This window comes from Zingiber officinale, chromosome 1B (assembly GCF_018446385.1).
Source record: "Zingiber officinale cultivar Zhangliang chromosome 1B, Zo_v1.1, whole genome shotgun sequence".
Classification (NCBI taxonomy): domain Eukaryota; kingdom Viridiplantae; phylum Streptophyta; class Magnoliopsida; order Zingiberales; family Zingiberaceae; genus Zingiber; species Zingiber officinale.
The window spans coordinates 163,566,991-163,586,093 of NC_055986.1; the positions used below are offsets into that span (position 1 = coordinate 163,566,991).

Below are 19,103 nucleotides of genomic sequence, written 5' to 3' on the forward strand. Positions count from 1 at the left end.
ATTTAATTCAACCGTAGATATTACGAAATATTCTGTTCGATTTTTAATTTCAAACAATTGATTACTGAACCAGTAATCGACTGCTAGATGGTCGATCGTTTACAGAACATTCTATTTTTGATTTCCAACATTCGATTGTGGAACCAGCAATAATGGATATCAGTTTCAAGTGTTTCATACAAGCAATCGATTGCTCATAACTAATAATCGGCTAATAATAGCAATTTATTCGAGTAAATCAAATTTGAATTTTCAAAATAAAGATCGAACCAAATTATCAATATTTTTTAAAAAATATATATCAAATTTTCAAACTAACCTAGGGGTGTCAAAAATGAACCCGACCCGACGACCCAACCCGAGTCGACCCGAAAAAAATCAGGTTCGGGTTAGGCATTTTCGGGTTCGGGTCGGGTTCGGGTTGGAGGGTTAAATATTTTCGGGTTGGGTCGAGTCGGGTTCGGGTTGACCCGGGTTGACCCGGGTTGACTTAAATATAGGGTTTTTTGGGGTTAAATCAAATTTTATTTTAAAAATTTAGATGTTTTTATGTATATTAATATCATGTTTGTATGATAATGATGGAGTATTGAGATAAAAGTGAAGAATTATAGGGAAAATAGCCCAAAAAAGTCGTTTTGAATCGGATTTTCGGGTTATATGGGTCGGATTCGGGTTGATCGGGTTGGTCGGGTTCGGGTTCGGGTTTAGGTGTTTTGGGTTGAAGTCGGGTTCGGGTCGGGTTCGGGTTGGGTTAAAAAAAATAAAAAAAAATCCAACCCGACCCGACCCGACCCACCCGAATTGACACCCCTAAACTAACCGTATCGTACTTATAAATTTGATGTTAATTCAATTTGACTAAGCTACTTCTATTTATAAGTATAGTTCAGATAGGGCATTTCTTTAAAAAAAAAAGAAGGTAAATTGATGGCCAATAAATCAAGATTTATTAATCAGGATCTTTTTACATGTATGGAGATACAAGTTGATCATAAAACTGAATGCTGAATAAGAAAACAAAAACATCAGCCCTCACAAGGTTTGTTAATGCAATGCAACAAAAGCTCAGAAAATGAATGCCTACAAGTAAGGATGAAATTTACAAATAATTCTATGAAATGACAGACTGCTGATCACTTCAAGTGTACGACTTGGAATTGGCGCATCGATATATGTCGAAAAATGGCTTTTGGTGCTAGTCAAAACTCCCAAATGACGCCTCCATCCTCTGAGATTGAGAATTAGTTAAGTTAGCTGATGGTACAGTAATCAAATAATACTGTCTTTTTAACTAGTTTTCGTTTCATATATTACATTATAGTCTTCAATTGCCATAGATAAATAGTTAAATGTTGTTATAGCTAACTTCAAATGAAATACAACTGATGAACTGACACGCATAACTAAACTCATTCTACAGATTTCAGCAGTATATGTGAATAATTAGTTTCAAAAAAAAAAAAATACAAGATGCTTACAGATGCCTAAGCATTCAAAGCTGTACACTGGGAGTTAAGGATGTGATGCGAAGAATTTTATTATTATTTTTAATAATTTTTATTTTTGATAATTTAGGTATTTTTTGACCATTTCTATCTCTTTGATATATATATATATATATATATATATATATATATTTTGGATTTGGGCCCATTTAAAAATTTTAGAATTATGAGTATGTTAATATATTTATTTTATTTTAAAATTTCTTTCCTTTCTTTACATGATAGGAATTGGAGTTTGGTCTTAAGATTTAGAGTTAATATCAACGTATGTATGTTTGAGGAATAATCCTCTATTTATTTATAAAGTTTCTCCTTTGATTGTTTCTCTTCTTATCTTTTCCTCAATTTTGTTTTTTTCCGATGGAGAAAGCTGAGCATCATGAAAGGAGTTAGAGGATTTACAGAGACAAGTTGCAAATTTAACCCGACATGATTTACAGAAGCAAGTCGCAGATTTATCCTAGCACCTAGCGAAAATGGTGCAAATTCGTGAAGATCACGAGGCACATGGTCGAAAGGATCAACATGGAAACCTCATACTTCAAGTTGATCTACCTGAATTTTGGTACATCACAAACAGAGAATTTTGTTGATTAGATCAACAAAGTGGTGCGGTAAACAAGTTCCAGATCGAATGAAAGTAAAATTAGTTGTTTTCAAACTCAAAGGTCAAGCATTGTCATGGTGGGAGTATTTACGATGCTCACAAGACTGACAAAGCAAGACCAAGATTAAAGATTGGGAGAAGATGAAAAGTCAAATTCTTTCCTTCGGTTATACTTAAACTTTGTTCGGAGATGATTATTATGTCGCTGAGGATCTCGATCATGAATTTGGTAGCCAAAAGAAGGAAGACTGGACTCCTAAATATGAAAAACAAATCGATGATACATCTCTTAACTTTTCTTATGAACAAGAAACTACCAAAATTGACAAAGGTCAGATATTTTTTTCAAGGGAAGCATGTACTCTTTCCAATTACAATAGCACAGAAGGGGAAAATACAAAAATTACTTCAACAAGTAATTTCGACGAACCAAAACAGCGTTATATTGAACTTGACACGTCAAATATGGACACAAATAGTTTCTTTGAGTTGCCTTTGCCCGAAAGATATCTCAATTCCTACTCTTTTGATGGGAAGCCAGAATACGAAGGAAAGGTGGACGCCCCAAGTTCAAGGCCAGACAACTTTGTCAGATAACCGACCACCTCCGGCGATGAATCCGGCCCCTCATTCGAGCTGTCCGACTCGACAGATCCAAAGGAAAACCCCGACAAGGATAGTCTGAAACTAAATACGGTGATTGACTGTGACACAATAGAACCTTCATCGTAAGGTGACAAGGTGTAGCTCACCTTCAACATGGACAGCAAGGCGGAGGTTGCGGCTGCCAATGCGCAGCTCACCATGAAGAAGGCGGAGTGGTTGCGCCAGGCAAAGGCGGCCGACGTTGAGGCCGCCAAGGCCAACACCATCAGGGGCTCCGAGCTGTAGCTCGAGGTGGAGAAGAAGAATGCTTCCTGCCCGACGGAGAAGCTCAAGGTCGAGCTCCTTAGCAGAGCCACTGTCGACTATGGAATTAAGGTTCAAGAAGTGAACTGTTAACTGTACAGGAAGCAAAAGGCGGCTGAAGAGGCCCTGCACGAGCAAGAGAAACAAGGCGATCCTCTGCCACCGCCACCGCCATCATTGATGCCTTCGAAAGTGCAGCAGCAGCCGGTGGTAGAGACTCCAGAGAAGGTCCAGATCCCAGGTATCGCAAGAGAGTTAAAGACTTGCGATAAAGATCGATTGTGCTTAGATATGGAGGTTTCCAGTAACGGGGTGTTGGACAGAACAATTTATTGCCGGATATATTGGGAATTAGTTGAATTTAAATACACCAAATTAAATTCAACTTATCTGTCGAGATGACCTGAACAGATAATCTCAGGCTGACAGTAGGGGCTGATTTCTACCAAATGCTGAATGTAGGCTGCACATTAACCGAGCAAGCTGAGCAAGCAGCCGAGCAAGTGATCGGTTGGGTGAGCAAACACATCGAGCGAGCGGCCGGGCAAGTGGTCAGTCGGGTGAACCGATTATGCGGCTGAGCGAGCCAGCGAATGACCGAGTGAACTGATCGAGCGGTCGAACAAGCAAGCGAGCGACCAAGCGAACTGAGCGAGCTACGACCGGACGGGCCTGTGATTGAACGAACGTAGAGGGTGAGTGAGCTGCGACCGTACGAGCGTGCAGCCGAGCAAAGAAGAGGTCGACCGAGTTAGCGGTCGAGCGAACGCAGACTTCGAGCGAGCAGATGGACCGAGGCTTGCGAGGGTCGCAGTTTCCTTGAAAAAAATTCGCCCCACCTCTGGTTGTGCTTCGAGGTTTCCTCAGATCGTCTATTTCTCAAGATACAACGGTGAACCGTGATTCCCACCAAGCACTGATGGTCACGGCGAACTGAAAGGTACCCGACTGCTATCATAAGCACTCCGTCGAACAAGAGATGCACGATAGAAGAGAAGGGAGCGTAGGTGGAGAGCTTTAACTTTTTGAGTGTGTAACCTTTTGTCTGTGATCGCAGCCTCCTTATATGGGAGCTCAGACCAATGGACAGCATTAATGATTATTTAGTGATTATTATTCGTCAGCTGTGAAATGCCAACGTTTCACTCGGCTGCATTAATTTTTAATTTAATGCATCCGTTACACACAAAAAGTTTATGTGGCAAAATATTAATTGTTCCACTTGGACAAATTTTGCCCCGACCAGTCCAGCATTCGGCGCGCACAAGTCGTGCTCACACATGAGTCAACTTGGTTCAGTGCAATTCGGACCCTGGATTTGCACTCCCCCTGTGCACCCACACATGAGAGAGAGTCTCTCCCCATGCATTTGTTCAGATCATCAAAGCATGTGAATCAATATAAACCAACCAAAATGCCTTGAAACTCCCAATGTGGGATAAAGTCTCATTCACAATAAAACTTCTTCCCTCTTCCACCTCTTCTCCATTCACATATATCCAACACAGGGTTTCATGGGAGGCAACGAGTCAATGGTTGCGCCAAGACTAGCAGCGGCCCCTCCTCCACAACCGCCTGTTCTGACTGGTAGGCCTGATATCGACCAACCTTCTGGTGGATTTCAACATATCCAGAGAGTTAAGGACAGCAAGATCGTGCTCAAAGGGCATACCAAGGTCATCTCAGCTCTTGCTGTTGATCATTCAGGATCAAGGAACCTTACTGGCAGTTATGGATATGGAGGTAATGATGCTGGAAGTAATTTAGGTGCTGTTGCAGGTAGTGGTAACGGCTACGGTAGCAACAGCAGCAGCAGAAATCTTGACAGCAGTGTGAGTGGTGGCTTTGAAAACAACCAGTACAGCACCAATTCCGGCATCAATCAAAAAGGTTCCGGGGATAGTTCCCAGGATAACAAGGCCCGCGAGGAGGCTACTGATCTCTCTGAGAAACCTGGAGGAGGAGATGATGAAGACGACAATGATAGTGGAGAGAAACCGGCAAAAATATATGAAGGGTTACTTTTTGGGTTCCAAATAATGCTGCAGAGGTTCAGGCATCAAAGATCTTAACTGGGTCGGGGTTCACCAAGGAAGATTCTTCAAAAAGAGCTACTCCAAGGGATGACATTGGAGATTTCTATGTGGAAGGAAGATCGCCATTGTCAGTATGGAGGATGGTGTCTCAAACTCTCGTTGGTTCATGCCAGGAATCCTATAGGCAGTCAGCGTCTTTAAGTTCCTCAGTAGACACAGTTGTCAAATACCAAAATATTTTGCCAATGGAAAACAAAAATCTCTAGATTATCTTTCTACCTTAGCTAAGTTTTGCAGATCTGCTGGTCCCATCGATATACCACAAGTTATTCAGAGTGCCATAGAGCTTGATTCTTCATGCAAATCACTTGCAGAATGGTTAAATCAAGACAGATTTGGATTAGATATAGGATTTGTACAGGAAGTGATTGAAACCTTTCCTGAATCACATGCATGTGCTGGTTACCAGTTTCTGATTAACAAGATCGATGTTAAAGTCAATGACGGTTGCTAATGGGACAATAATTGAAAGACAGTCACTTATTTCGTTTGTAGTGATTATGCTCATCCCAAGCGCTCCTCATAGTCCATCCCCAGGTTGTGTGAAGGTAAATCACAGGATCAACTTAATAGCAAACCGCTACCACCCTCTAGCTAACTGGAGACCCCCGTGGAGACAATTATCATATAGCAGTGGTGGTCAAACCATCACTTCCTGTGAATACTTGGAAATTGGCAATGCTCTTAGAGGAGCAATTAGATCAGATGATGCTTCTGGTGCTACCTTAAAAGGTCTGTCAACACCTGCAAGGGCATTCCTCAAGCAACCTACACCTTATAAAACGTCAAGGAATTACCCTCCTGAATTGATGTTTTTCCCATTTGATCTCTTCATCAAACTCTACAACCCTGGCAAGATTCAGTTGCATCCTGGCGATCTTACCAACAATGGCAACAGTTGCTATGCTAATGCTACTCTCCAATTTACTCGGCCACTGTCAGCCTATCTCCTTGAAGGTCTTCATTCCTTGAAATATACAAAGAAAGCGTGGTGCTTTACATGCAAACTTGAGAGTCTTGTGATGCACACAAAGCAAGGTCAATCACCTTTATTCCCTCTGTGGATACTCTCCGATTTATCCAATATGGGAAAGAATTTTAGTCTTCGGCAACAGCAAGATGCCCATGAATTTTTAAGGTATGCACACTCTAAATGCTTAAAAGAAGCAGGAGCAAAACCAGAAAGTGTGTTGGTAGAGGAAACAACACTCGTACAACATACTTTTAGTGGCAACTTGCTTTCCAAGATAAGGTGTGATAAGTGTAAGGTCAAATTCAATCGTTATGAAAGAATAATGGACCTTACTCTAGTGATAATGGGAGCATTTACTACATATTTTCCGGTAGCCAAATATGTTAGTTTATATCTAGCACTTATCTATTCACAACAAAGAATCACCACCCAGATGATCTTCCTCCTGGACTACCACCGGACACTACTCTAAACTCGAGGACAAGTTCATTCAACCCGGGATGACTAGGATCCCTCATAATTGTGAGTCTATTAATGTTTTTCCTTTATTTTAGAATTTCTTTCCTTTCTTTACGAGATAAGAATTGGAATCTATATGTTGGTACTTGGTATTTATTTCCTTTATGTGGTCTTAAGGTCTAGAGTCTATATAAATGTCTGTATTTTGTTTGAGGAATAATCCTCTATTTCTTTATAAAGTTCCTCTTTTGGGTGGTTTCTCTTCTTGCTTTCTCCTCAATTTCGTCTCCTTGTCAGTCGGATAATCGCTATCCTACCCGACGTCAGAATGGAGAAAAAAAAACTACACAAAATGTGTACTTCATAATGGTATAACGTGAAATAAAATAATTATACATTCTTAGAGACAAAATATGAGGCAGAAATGCAAGATGCGGTTTTTTATGGATGGAGGATTTTCCTAATTTGACGGTCAAACATTACTAGATCAGAGGATTAGAATCTAGAGAGATTAGTTCAGCTCACTACAAGCAATTTCATTCCAGTCACACACCTAATGGTTTCAGACCAGTACAGCCAGTGAGATGAATCAGTGAATGACAAAAATCAAATTCACTATCCTAGTTTTCATAGTGGCTCACTAGTTTTCACTTTCACTGATTTTCTACAATAATGGACCAGAGTTTAGACAAAGACCGCTAGCAGATAAAACAGAATGATCATTTTTGAAATATTATCTGAATGCACTTATAAATTGCAGCATTTTATACAAACTAAGCATGCATCTTTATTCAAATGCTAGGAAGTTAATACCTTTGATCTTTTTCTTAATCCAAACTTCAAGTATCATTCCTGCTCCAACTCCAGCAGCACAACACGCACCATAAAATGCAAATGCAGAAGGTAAGGACCTTCGCGGAAGAAAATAGTAGTCAGGCACCTGTCTAATTTTCTTTGGAAGTCGCTTCTTAGTAATTGGCACACTTGAGCCACTAGCAGTAGCATTGCACACTTTCTTCCAATCCATAATATTCACCGAATCTTTAGATTCTTCACTTGCCATGGTAATGAGATTACATGATCAAATATAGTCTACAGAAAGAGTAAAGCAAATAAGTAATGCATAAGAAAACAAACTTGTCCTTTCCAGTATAAACCTACAAATGACACTCCTTAGAACAATAATAAAATGGCTGCCTCCATTAGGAAGCAAAATAAATATTGAAGCAACACAGAATTCTATATTTATCTTCGTTCTACACTCTGCACCATGTAAGTCCCCATTTTACCAAGCCAAGTAAAAGAACAATGTAACTAATAGCAATTGCATGTAGAAAATACATCATTTACACAAATGGAAGTGGTACTTCCCACAATTTTGTCTCTCATGGTAAGGGGATTAACCATTTATAACAAGCACCTACATTCTGCAGTAATGAAATGTTGTTTAGGCAGTGCTATGGAGATGCATACATCAAACTCTACCTCCTTAGCACTCATGAAGTCATTGTCATTGTCATTGTCATTGTCATCATCAATGCGGCTGTCATCATTATCATGTATTCATGTATGGCCCAATTAGTTGTGGTTAACTAGATGAACTACATCTCTTCTTTGAGCTCTATGCAAAGCTATGTCATCCTAGCCTTGCAACAAAAATGGCTAAGATTCATGCATGTTATGTCAAATTCATCCATGCCAGTTACTTTTTTAAGCCTCTAGGCTCAAAAAGTTTAGTTACAAAGGTTATGAACATGGAATGAAATGCCGTTCCGTGCTGGGCGGCACAGACGGTTTTTACCGCCGCATGGGCAAAACCGGCACCGGAGGTGTCCTCGTCCCGATGCGTCGCAAACGACAAAGGAGTCGCGGGAAGTCTCCAATGGCGCTGGAAGCGTCGGGACACTTCCAAAGGCGTCGGAAGCGTCCCACGACAACTTTGGCGCCAAAGGCATCGCGGGACGCCTTCGGCGGGGCCGGAAGCATCGCGGACCCTTTTGGTTGTGCCGGAAGCGTCCCGCAACACCTTCGACTCCGCGGCCTACAAAATCTACAGACATAATTGGTTCTGTGTGGCTTAATTTGTCTTCTTCCATGATTAAATGACCATAGAATCTATTTATCATACGTAGAAAGATGCAACTATGGTAAACTCAAAGGAGTTTTGCATTTTAAAGTTACTTTCCTATTTTCTTTTCATGGTCTGGATATCATATCTCTTGTAATTTGAGGAGATAATTACGTATGGTTGTAATTTCCTATCATCACATCCTTTGTGTATATTATTTAGAGATGATATTATGTTAATTGATGAGAGAACAAATGGATTAAATTTAAAGAAACTCGAAGTGCTAAAAGAAAACATTGGAAATGATGCAAATAGAACTAAAATTGAATATATGGAATGTGATTAAATAATCAATTCCACGTGTAAATGTAAAGAGATATAATGTAGAAATTATGATCTCATTAATAAGATAAATAACAAGTAGTTCAAATGGTAAAAAAAAAAAACGATAGAAGATTTTGGAGTTTATGTGATTGTCATATGCCCCCCTCCCCAAGACTAAAAGAAATTTATAAAATTGCATAATGACATTTAATACTTTACAAATTAGAATGTTGGATAATTAGAAAATAACATGAAAATAAAATAATCTAGCGCAAATGGAAATGGTAAGATACATGTTACTAAAAAAGAATAAAAATAATATTATGTGTAGCTTCAATTTATGGTAAATAAAAGAAGATTAAAATGGAAATATCCGTTCATTTTATTTATCTCTATTTATTTTTGAAGACGACACATAATGTTCAGTAGAGACGGAATGAAAATCATAGTTACCAAAATTGAACCGAGATGAACCGAAATCGAACAATCACTGAACCATTGGTTGAACCAATGGGCCAATTGGTCCAATTGCATAATGAACCGGAAATAGTCTTGACAAGCTTTTAAGAATTGAAATCATGGAATCAAAATATTAACTAATAAAAATATATTTAATTTCTATAACCTACTAATTCAATATTTATATAAAAAAACAAATATGTCTAACTTTAAAATCACACCTCTAATAGTCAATTTTAGCATTAATTGTAAACACCTTATATAGTTGTAACTTATAAATCATACATCTAGAGTATGGAAATGGAAATTTTACAAGTTTTATTAATTACATAATTATTAAAGCACATCAAAACATAACTAACAAAATTGCATGCATAACCCTACATAACAATCAAAATATCTGAAGCATTAAAATATAATGATCAAATCCATCTCAAGTATCAAAATATAACTATCAAAAACATTTCAACTATCTACAGTATATAAGTTCCATCAAATATGGCCATGAAAACCATGGAAATCATTCATAACCATATATAACTATCAAAGGTATGCTATGAATATACGCCAAAGGAAATGCACACAGGAAAAAATATAAAGTCCAACTAATTTAAGAGGTCCACCTAATTCATTTTACCTAACATGTTTAGCTATTAATTCATTTATCGACAAGCTTTCATTTCTTTAACAACAAAAACAAAATAAGAAGAAAGAAATAAAAACGGATTAATTCTCCAAAAATTTGGACCAAATGAAGGCAAGACTCAATATCCAAAGCAACATGAACTTGACAAATTCTAAAGTCAAATTGACATCCCTTAATAAATTAAAACACAAAACAGTTATTTTTCCTTTTTTGTTGAATAAAAAAATACTTCCAATCCATTGAATCAATGACCAATTAAAAAAAATTGAGATTACAAAGTATTATACCGGATTGGAAGAGAGAACACACTGACAGGCTCACAGCAGTTGTCCTCGCCGGCTGGTCGCACGGAGAAGAAAGTAATGAGGAGGACAAATCAAACGCCGGAGCCCCACCGAGCCACGGCCCACGATGGGTGGCGAGAAAGGATCTCGCGCTGCTATGCGCCGTGTAGACTGCGGAGATCGGGAGAACTAAAACGAGATCGCCAGCGCCAGAGCTCCGAAGGCTTCGGAAGTTTGGGAAGGCCGAATGGCGGCGTGTGGGGACGGCTAGATTAGGCACGAGGACGAGAGAGACGGGAACGAGAGTCTGAGCAAAGCAAGCTGCATGAGATTAGGGTTGTGAGATTTTAAGGAAATGTTAATTTTGACTGTATTGACATTAACAAAATTTCAAAGGTGTTTTTGAAAATTTCCTTAAATGTCGACGGATAGTTTGAAAATTAGTTTTTTTTTCCTAAAAATATGTATTTCTTCGTCATTGTAAAATAAAATTAAAGTAAAAAAAAAAAGAAATACAAATGAAATTTAAAAATGTTTTTAGAATTCTTAAATTTTATTTATTTTTTACCGCTTAATTATTAACTTTTTTAATTTTCTTTTTGTAATTAATTTCCCTTAATTTTAATTAGCTCATTTTATTTTCTCTATTTTATCCTGTATTTATATATTACCATATATTTTGTTCTTCCACTCCACCCTCCTCGTCCCCTTCTGGTTCTCGCTTGGCCTCTGCTCGTCGTCGTCGCAATCTCTCCATCCCTGCAATCCTTTCCTACGAGCCCTCCTCCTTTTCTATCAATCCACGCTTTCAATTCCTCCTCCGTTCTCAGCTACCGTCAAAATTCCATCTTTCGTGTCCCCCGCCGCCCGATCCCCGCCGCCTGACTGCCCACCTCTACGTGATTCGTCGATAAAATGTGAACTATGGCCACCTGGGAACGGAACCTGCGGATTTGAGAGATTGCATGCGCTGGATTCCTGGGATTGCTTTCAGTGAGCTGGAACCTGCGGCGTGACCCATGGTGGATGCAGGCGCAGCGGCGGCGGGGCCGTCGAAGGTGGTGAAGGTGAGGAGGGAGGTTCTGGCTGGTTTCATGACCTGTCCTCTCTGCTGCAAGCTCCTCCGGGACGCCACCACCATCCCCGAGTGCCTTCACACGTGTGAGCTCCTTCTTCCATCCACCGCCCCCCTCCTTTTCGATCCATAGCTCTCGTTGTTCATTTTCCTTGTAGCGGGATTCGGCTACCAAATTTTATCGCGTGATTGAATGTAGGGTTCCCGATGCTTACGTAAATTTTCTGTTTATTTGTCATGATTCGCACTCTAGAAAAAAGTCATTTTTTTCTCTCGATTTAGTTTTTTCTTTTTCTTGTACTTATGAGATCGCAAGCTTATGCAGTGATTAAAAGATCGAAAAAGTATAGTTTTTTTTTACGACATTCAAATCCTCAGTGCAAAGGTATGCGACCGCATGCGTTGCTTTCAACTACATGCTGGTTCTTCTGCCCTGCTTCTACGATCTAAGATAGCCTTTCACTAACTTTGTTCTTTGTTGCCGGAGAAGATAATTATAAAGGATAGAATCATTTTAGATTCCAGAATCGGTACATACATTGATAGAGTAACTGGAATCAAATTTTCGCATGACCTCCAATAGTTACCAATTTGGGACAATGTTAAACCGTGCTTCTATGTCTACGTGAAGATTTGAGATTTTCAGTCGTTAAAGTGTTTTTGTATCCTTGTGTGCCTTCTTTATCAGGAAATGTCTTGGATTTAGGTTTCAACTTGGTCTACTGTTTGTCTAGATTTAAATAGGCATTCATTGTCCAGGATTGATTAGAAAATGATCTCTCTTGTTGCCTTTATCTTTTATAATTTATCTGATGGGAACAATTATTGTAACCTTTTTCTACAATGGGGTCTTCTGTACTTCATTGAACTCAACCATCGCATGCTTTTGTGTTTTATTTAATCAAGAATTGGAACTAGTTGGTAGGACTAATTGCTTATCCCGAATATGCTCTGCTCCATTTGCATCACCCATCAACTATCTTAACAGGATAAGTAGTGAAATGAAAACAGACAGATGTTTAATCTTTTCAGAGCCTTTGTACACTCTTTCTTAGATTGTCATCTGATAAGTTATATTAGACTTCTTCTTTGTGTTTCTTTTGTACATTGTCATCTGACAGCTTACATTTGACTTCTGCTTTGGTTTTTTTTTTCTCATAGTCCACTGTTCCTTCATCCTTTAGTAAATCCCTTAGATCTTCATCTTAGATAAAGTGTCCATAAGGAAAATTGTAATCTGAAATCTTAGATTTGACATAAGGTTGGTGTTCACTCTTTCTCAGCTTTCACTCTTCATACCTCTTCAGTAAAAGTGCTGCAATAACTCTTCGCTTTTAATTGAAATATTCCAGTTGATTCTTTTTGTTCATAAAATATAGCATAAAACACATGCTTTGATATGCCTTTCTTTGGCATTTCTGTGTAGTTTAAAATTATTTAAGCTATGCAAATGATTTAGATTTAGTACTACCAAATCATGTTGTATGTTTTTATATGAGACATACAGCTTCCTGATGTTTGTGCACTTTTTCAGTTTGCAGGAAGTGCATAACTAAAAAACTCAATGATGAGGAGACAGATCATTGCCCTGTATGTAATATTGGTTTGGGTGTTGTTCCAATGGAGAAGCTCAGGTTAATTTCTTTCCGTTGTAATATTAATTTCTTTTCAATTGTCTTAATTTTCTTACTTCTGTGTAATGTCATTTTAGTTCAAAATTTTGTCTTATACAGTGTAAAATTAGTTCTTTCAACAAATCTTAGAAGTTCTAAGGCAAAGTAACACCATGATTGAAATTAGGATAAGAAGAGGAGAAGCTGCATCCCTGCAAATGGATCTGCTAACTATGAAAAGTAATCCACGTGCCAATACAATAAAGAAAAGGGAACAATTCAAACTGGGAATAATTGAACTTTCCTATCAAGAACAGGATTCCCAACAATAATCTGTTCTTTATAATTTCAGGTTGACTATTTTTGATCTTTTGGTGATATTCTAAGGTTCATTTTAGTCCTTTTACTGTATTTAGTTTCTACATTTATGACCATCTCTTTTATTTTAAGGAAATCGGTATGTCCTTGAAGAGCTTTGGAAAAGCATGTATTATCATGACAGTGATTTATGTCTATGATATCATCATTACAATTTTTGCATCAAATGCTATATAAAAATGGTCTAAAAGTTTGCTACTTTTTAGTAATTTCTCGCATAAATTGATCGCACCCTTCTGAAACACATGGTTTTGGAGAAAACACGTAGGCCTTTTAAACAACCACAATTAGCTGAGTTCTTTGCGCCCATTCATTAGAAACCACATGACATTGTCCTTTGAGGCCTTCCCTCATCACATGAAACTAAACAGTATCACCATTCACTTGAAAATCAACTCTGAGATGGGCTAGTGTTCTAGTTTGAAAAGGGTGGGTTATTACAAACAAAATACCTTAACTAACTTTTGTTTGTCTTACAAATTGTCCATGAAATGTGAAAAGAGATGCTACCTTCTAGAACTAACATTGCATATTTGCCTTCCCAGTGATGCTCCTTGCATTCGAAAGATCATTTTGTTCAGGATACAGTTGGACTTCTATTTTCAGTTAACATTATCCTTCATCTTACTTGTTCATATAGATGGGTTTGCATTTGCATTTGAGTTGATTTGGGATTGGAAGGTCTAATGCCTCATGGTTAGTCTCAAGGTTGAATTTCTCCTGCCATTACTTTGCTAGGTTTTCTTCAAGCATATGGTCTTATACGCTAAATGGTATGAAAGAATGAAGGTATTTCCAAGGATGTTTGCCTAATAATTTGAACTTAAGTAATTTGGTACTCTGTGTTTAAGCCAATATATTTAGCTTTTGCTTATTTTGTTTCATAGAAACTGCTTCCAAATTGTAAGAGGAAGTGATTTTCATGAATTAAAAAAATTCCATTCTTCACCTTTCTTTTTTTTTTGAAATTAAAATTTAATCCATTGGGTTATTTGTTTTTTCAATAATGGTATGATAGCATAATCATGATCTCATAGATATAACTTTAGATATTGAAATGAATAAAAATATGTAATAATATACAAGGATATTAAAATGATATGCCTAGATACAAGGATATTAAGCCATTCTAGGACAAAAAAACAAAAGATAAAATTATGTAAATATAATATAAAAGAAAAATATGAGTTTATGGAATATTTTAAATGAAAATAATCTGGTGAAAATTTGATATTGAAATGTATGATATATAGAAACATAGGTATCCAAAATATATTAGATTATAAAAACCATTTTAATAGTTTAAGATTTCCCTGAGATTAGCCACATGTCAGATCATCATTGGACCATGTCCTGTACTTATATTAAAATGTCTGCTTGTAGGACACATTTTGCATGAAATAAATGAAGCCTTAATGAGTGTATCATTCATTGAACTCCCTTGCATTTCTAGTGGGATTTCTAATGGATAAACCCAAAAATCCTTCCTGAAAGTTGGAGAACCTGTAACATTTCGTTCTTCTTTCCTCATAAGGCATGTGATTATTTTGTAATGTTTCTTTATCAAAGTAATGGCTTGCAGTCTTTTGGAAAAGTGCATTATTTTTATTATCTCAGTATCACCTTAGAGTGAGTTGGAGAGATTTGTTCAACAGAAAAATTGTAGGGAGAAGGAACTCTCAAGTTATCCTACACTGAAATAGGACAAGTATAATTTTTAGGCAAAAAATAAATAAATGATGGCATCTCTGGTTTACCTTCAAAGGAGCACTTCTTCAAAATTATCAATGGGGTCCCCCATTTGTTCCGAACTGTTTTTTCTACTCCTATTGATCCGTTGTACTTAATTTTTTTTTGAAAATCAGGCACCCTTTGAAATTTTTTGAAGCACCCCTTTGAAATTTTTTGAAAATTGGCACCCCTTTTATGATAGCATAAAATTGGGGGCACTGAAATGATTTTTGCCCTGACTGTGTAACAATATAAATCAAAATTAGTTACCTTGTTTTGACACATTTTTTCCTTGAATCTTATTTTATATATGGCAAGAAATTTTTATCCAGGAATCACATTTTTTGTCTTATAATTTTATCTGCTATTAGCTGACCTCCTAGTGGAATAAGACTTGGTTGTTTCTGTTGTTGTTATATTCTATGTGCTGTTACATGAGATTATCTTGTTCAAGAATTCTTGCCTGGTCATTGTACAGGCCGGACCACAATTTACAGGATATTAGGGCAAAGATTTTTCCTTCTAAACAAAGCAAAGTTGAAGCTCCTGAGGAAACACCCACCCCGATATTACCTGTTAAAAGAAAAGAAAAGTCACTTTCTTCATTGGTTGTCAGCACTTCTCACGTAGTGACACGGACATGTTCAACAGGAAGGCAAACAAAAACAGCTTCTAAAAGGGTTGTCACTGCACGAGGTCTGAGTTCATCCACTGATGCATCATCCGAAAAGGATGACAATACTGTTAATAATTATGTAGAAAAATCAAGCTCAAATGAGAAAATGAGCAAGGCCCTAAAGAGAAAACAGGTAAAAGAAGTGAATTTTTTCAGTTTCCTAGTTAACTGACTCGTTTGTTTAGCAACAAAGATGTTGCATTGATCATCTTGAGTTTTAATTGTTCAATTATTTATGCATGTTCTCCAGGCTCATTCAAACGTTGAGCCATCCAACCACATGTTTCAGGATAATGCTGATATCTGGGACCCTTTAAACTGTCTGGTGGAAGCTGCAAACAGGACAAAGGCTTTTAGCTCTGTTACTCAGCGACATGTTGTCAAGGAAGAAAATTTTAATGGCTGTGATGGTGAAGTAAATATTAAGAATGAAAGGGTTAAAGTGCATCAGCATAAGTCTAAAATTCTTGAACAGGCTGATAACATTCTATTGCAACCAGTAACACTGAAAGAAAGCAGGCTGCAAAGAGTCAAGAGGAGAAGCAAGGATCTTACTGCATCATCTCAATCATCTCTTGATGCTCAAAATTCTCAATTTTCTAGAAAGATTAATCCAATATGGTTCTCCTTGGTTCCTTCTACTGATCAGTTACAGTTTGTCTTTTGGAATTTATATTGACTATGTTATCTTCACAGATGCTTATTGTTTCTGATTAGCTCTATCTGGTGTGAATTTTACAGGACAATTGATCAACCATTTCCACATCTATCTTCAAACTATCTGAGGATCAAGTGAGTTTTAATTTTACTCATATCATGCACATTTAATCAATTAATTCTTTATTCAAATTTCAAAATGTCCCGCCTTCACTTACTTTTCCTACTGGCATATTGATCATTCTAAATTTAGATGCACCTCTTTCAGTTTTTTTGATTGAAAGAAAAGTGCAATGGCCTGAAAAGTAAGGGTGAGCACGGGTCAAGGTTGTGTAGGATTTGGGGAAAAGCAATTACTTGAAAAAGTCATGAAAACCAGAACCCTTTTTTAGAAAATCCTGTTTCATTTTTTTCATATTAAATTTGAAATTTTCCTTTTATATAATGATCCGTATTTATAACATTTCTTCATTTTTAAATTAACTTAGGACATCTCTGATCAAATGAGTAGGGTTTGGGTTGATTTAAAAAATGATAATAGTAAATAAATCAAAATGCATTGGTTTCTAGAATACATTTGGATAATGTTTTTATTATGTTGGATTTTCTAAGGTTCTTTTTCATGGCATAATTGAAACTCAGTCATCTTACTAACAAACTCGAAGATGACATTCCAATTTTTCTGATCTGCTAGTTGGGCATTCTGGTTGGTTTCAGTTGGGTTACCCCCACGGTAAAGTCCTTTCGACATAGCTTCTTCAGCAATCAACATATCAGAATTTTTTATTTATTGAAATCAGATACCATAATAAGGTATAGATATGGAATAGATTAAATAATTAATTTTGTTATTCTTTTGTGGTTTACTTTGTTGCACGAACATAATTTATATTTATGACTTTATATCCCATGTCGTATCAAAATAGCAAGCTGGTGACATGTAACGAAGAAAGGTTACAATGGGCACAAGTGGTGTCAAATTACAAAGTATAATTACGAACCAAAGAATGATTACAAAACCAGCTGTGCAAGGATGTCAGGGTATTAGGCTTTCAACCTTTTGACATTTTTTTCTTTATTGAGTATATCAGCAGGCTGTGATGCAGACAAAGCACTAAACTGAGAGCATGATGCCATAATAGTTAAAGTATGAAAGTGGTTACAATATTTCTCACTTGAATTAGTAGAGCAAATTCAGATAGTACAAAATGATTTATGAATTGAAAGCAATATGTTGTGATAGTTGGATCCTGTATGTTTCTGTTAATGCAAAGATTGTTAGAAGAAGAAAATTGGCCATTGAAGTAACTAAAAAAGAAATCTATTTCACTTTGCCTTCTATTTCTTAGAATGCACAAGTCAACAAATAATTTGTATGGCTGTACAGTGAGTGGAAGAAAAAAGTAAGCATTTTTACTATGTTAATTCCTCCTGATTTAGTGGCAATAAATTCTCATCAATATGAACGCTATATTGCTGTTTTCATTTCAATTGTTTTATTCATGTCCCTGTTTGATGGTATTAATATCCAGTTTATGGTTTGCTATTAGAGATGGTAGCATGCCTGTGTTGCTCATTCACAAGTACCTTGTAAAGAAGCTCAAGCTCGAGAATGATGCTGCGGTGAGTTTTTTTTTTCCCTTTTCATTTCAGTACATATCTTGTAAATGAACCATATCTGTTATTAGAGATGTCAAATGGTTTGACATATTGTTGGCTGAATAACATGATATTTTAAATTCTATAGAAAAAATATATTGCAAAAAGAAAAATCAATTTTGTTGGGACACATATTACCTTGCGGAAGGTTGATTTCACTCACTAATTTATCTTCTATAATAGTATATTACCGTGATCACCTATCATGACTAGCTCTTGCAGTTACATCATTAACTTCAAATTGGCATCCTAAGAATGTTGTTGATTGAGGCAATGAGTGTTATGGTTTTATGTTCTTTTTAGATCTCAGATTATAGGAAGGCAACAAAGATGTACTTATGCAAGCAAACAAAAGTATCTCAACTCCGAATGTATCTTGTTCGACTAGTCAATCTTAACAACTCGTGCACAATATTTTCCTACATTTTGTAGTTAAAATATTTTTCTGCTAACTATGATAAATATAGGTGCAAATCACTTGCCTTGGACAGCCAGTAAGCCCTACAATGTCTGTTAACAAACTAGTAGAGCATTGGTTAAGAGAGAGGTCTTCGCAAAGGCTTCAGGCTACGGTAGGAACCTCAGCCAAGGAATTTGTGATGGTGTTGGTCTACAGTTGGAGCAAGGTTTCAGACAACAAATGAGAGCAATTTCATTGCATCTAAAGATGCCAATAAAAGAATATTGTTTTGTATTATCTTTTTCTCTTCTCATTTTCATCCAATCTTATCTCTAATGTACACATGTCAACGTTTGTACTATTTTCTCATATAAGAACATAATTTGCTCAAATGAGACTGCACAGATTGCTTTTCATTACAGGCAAAAATTGTTGTAGGTCTTGATTGACTGTATTTGGTTGGGAATATTAATCCATTGATGATATTTAGGCTCCTTTTGTTTAAAAGAAATAGATATTTCTATAATTTTTCAATGTCAGTTTAATTTTTCAATGTCAATTTGCATTTAGCAATCAAATAA

The 19,103-nt window shown here is 36.8% G+C and overlaps 2 protein-coding genes across 5 annotated transcripts; one reads left to right on the top strand and one right to left on the bottom strand.

The window, feature by feature from the left end:
- Positions 1-927: 927 nt before the first annotated feature.
- LOC122044219 lies at positions 928-11,090 on the bottom strand. The gene is made up of 4 exons (XM_042604747.1): positions 11,005-11,090; positions 10,337-10,662; positions 7,366-7,602; positions 928-1,231 (listed from the first exon to the last, which is right to left on the bottom strand). The coding sequence occupies exons 1-4, from the start codon at positions 11,088-11,090 to the stop codon at positions 1,203-1,205; spliced, it is 678 nt and encodes a 225-aa protein (XP_042460681.1). The 3' UTR covers positions 928-1,202.
- On the top strand, positions 11,030-18,914 carry LOC121988473 (E3 ubiquitin protein ligase DRIP2-like). Of its 4 annotated transcripts, none has more exons than XM_042541919.1 (8): positions 11,030-11,494; positions 12,943-13,042; positions 15,609-15,939; positions 16,057-16,454; positions 16,548-16,598; positions 17,158-17,196; positions 18,014-18,086; positions 18,590-18,914. In XM_042541919.1, exons 1-8 carry the CDS (start codon positions 11,353-11,355, stop codon positions 18,764-18,766), a joined length of 1,311 nt encoding a protein of 436 aa, XP_042397853.1. In that variant the 5' UTR covers positions 11,030-11,352; the 3' UTR covers positions 18,767-18,914. The 4 variants fall into 4 exon arrangements, with proteins under 4 accessions (XP_042397853.1, XP_042397862.1, XP_042397869.1 ...); XM_042541928.1 differs by having other exon boundaries at positions 16,057-16,427; XM_042541935.1 differs by lacking the exon at positions 17,158-17,196.
- The last annotated feature ends 189 nt before the right edge of the window (positions 18,915-19,103 follow it).

What these genes read in the sequence shown, in the direction of transcription:
- LOC122044219 (XM_042604747.1), bottom strand. Translation starts at nt 11,090, where the DNA reads ATGGAGAGATTGCGACGACGACGAGCAGAGGCCAAGCGAGAACCAGAA. An exon ending in GTGGAAGAACAAAATATATG is followed by an intron (nt 10,663 to 11,004) that starts GTAATATATAAA and finishes ACAACCCTAATC; the next exon opens with TCATGCAGCTTGCTTTGCTC. An exon ending in GATTAAGAAAAAGATCAAAG is followed by an intron (nt 1,232 to 7,365) that starts GTATTAACTTCC and finishes TCTCAATCTCAG; the next exon opens with AGGATGGAGGCGTCATTTGG.
- LOC121988473 (XM_042541919.1), top strand. Translation starts at nt 11,353, where the DNA reads ATGGTGGATGCAGGCGCAGCGGCGGCGGGGCCGTCGAAGGTGGTGAAG. An exon ending in AGGCCCTAAAGAGAAAACAG is followed by an intron (nt 15,940 to 16,056) that starts GTAAAAGAAGTG and finishes CATGTTCTCCAG; the next exon opens with GCTCATTCAAACGTTGAGCC. An exon ending in TTGGTTCCTTCTACTGATCA is followed by an intron (nt 16,455 to 16,547) that starts GTTACAGTTTGT and finishes TGAATTTTACAG; the next exon opens with GACAATTGATCAACCATTTC.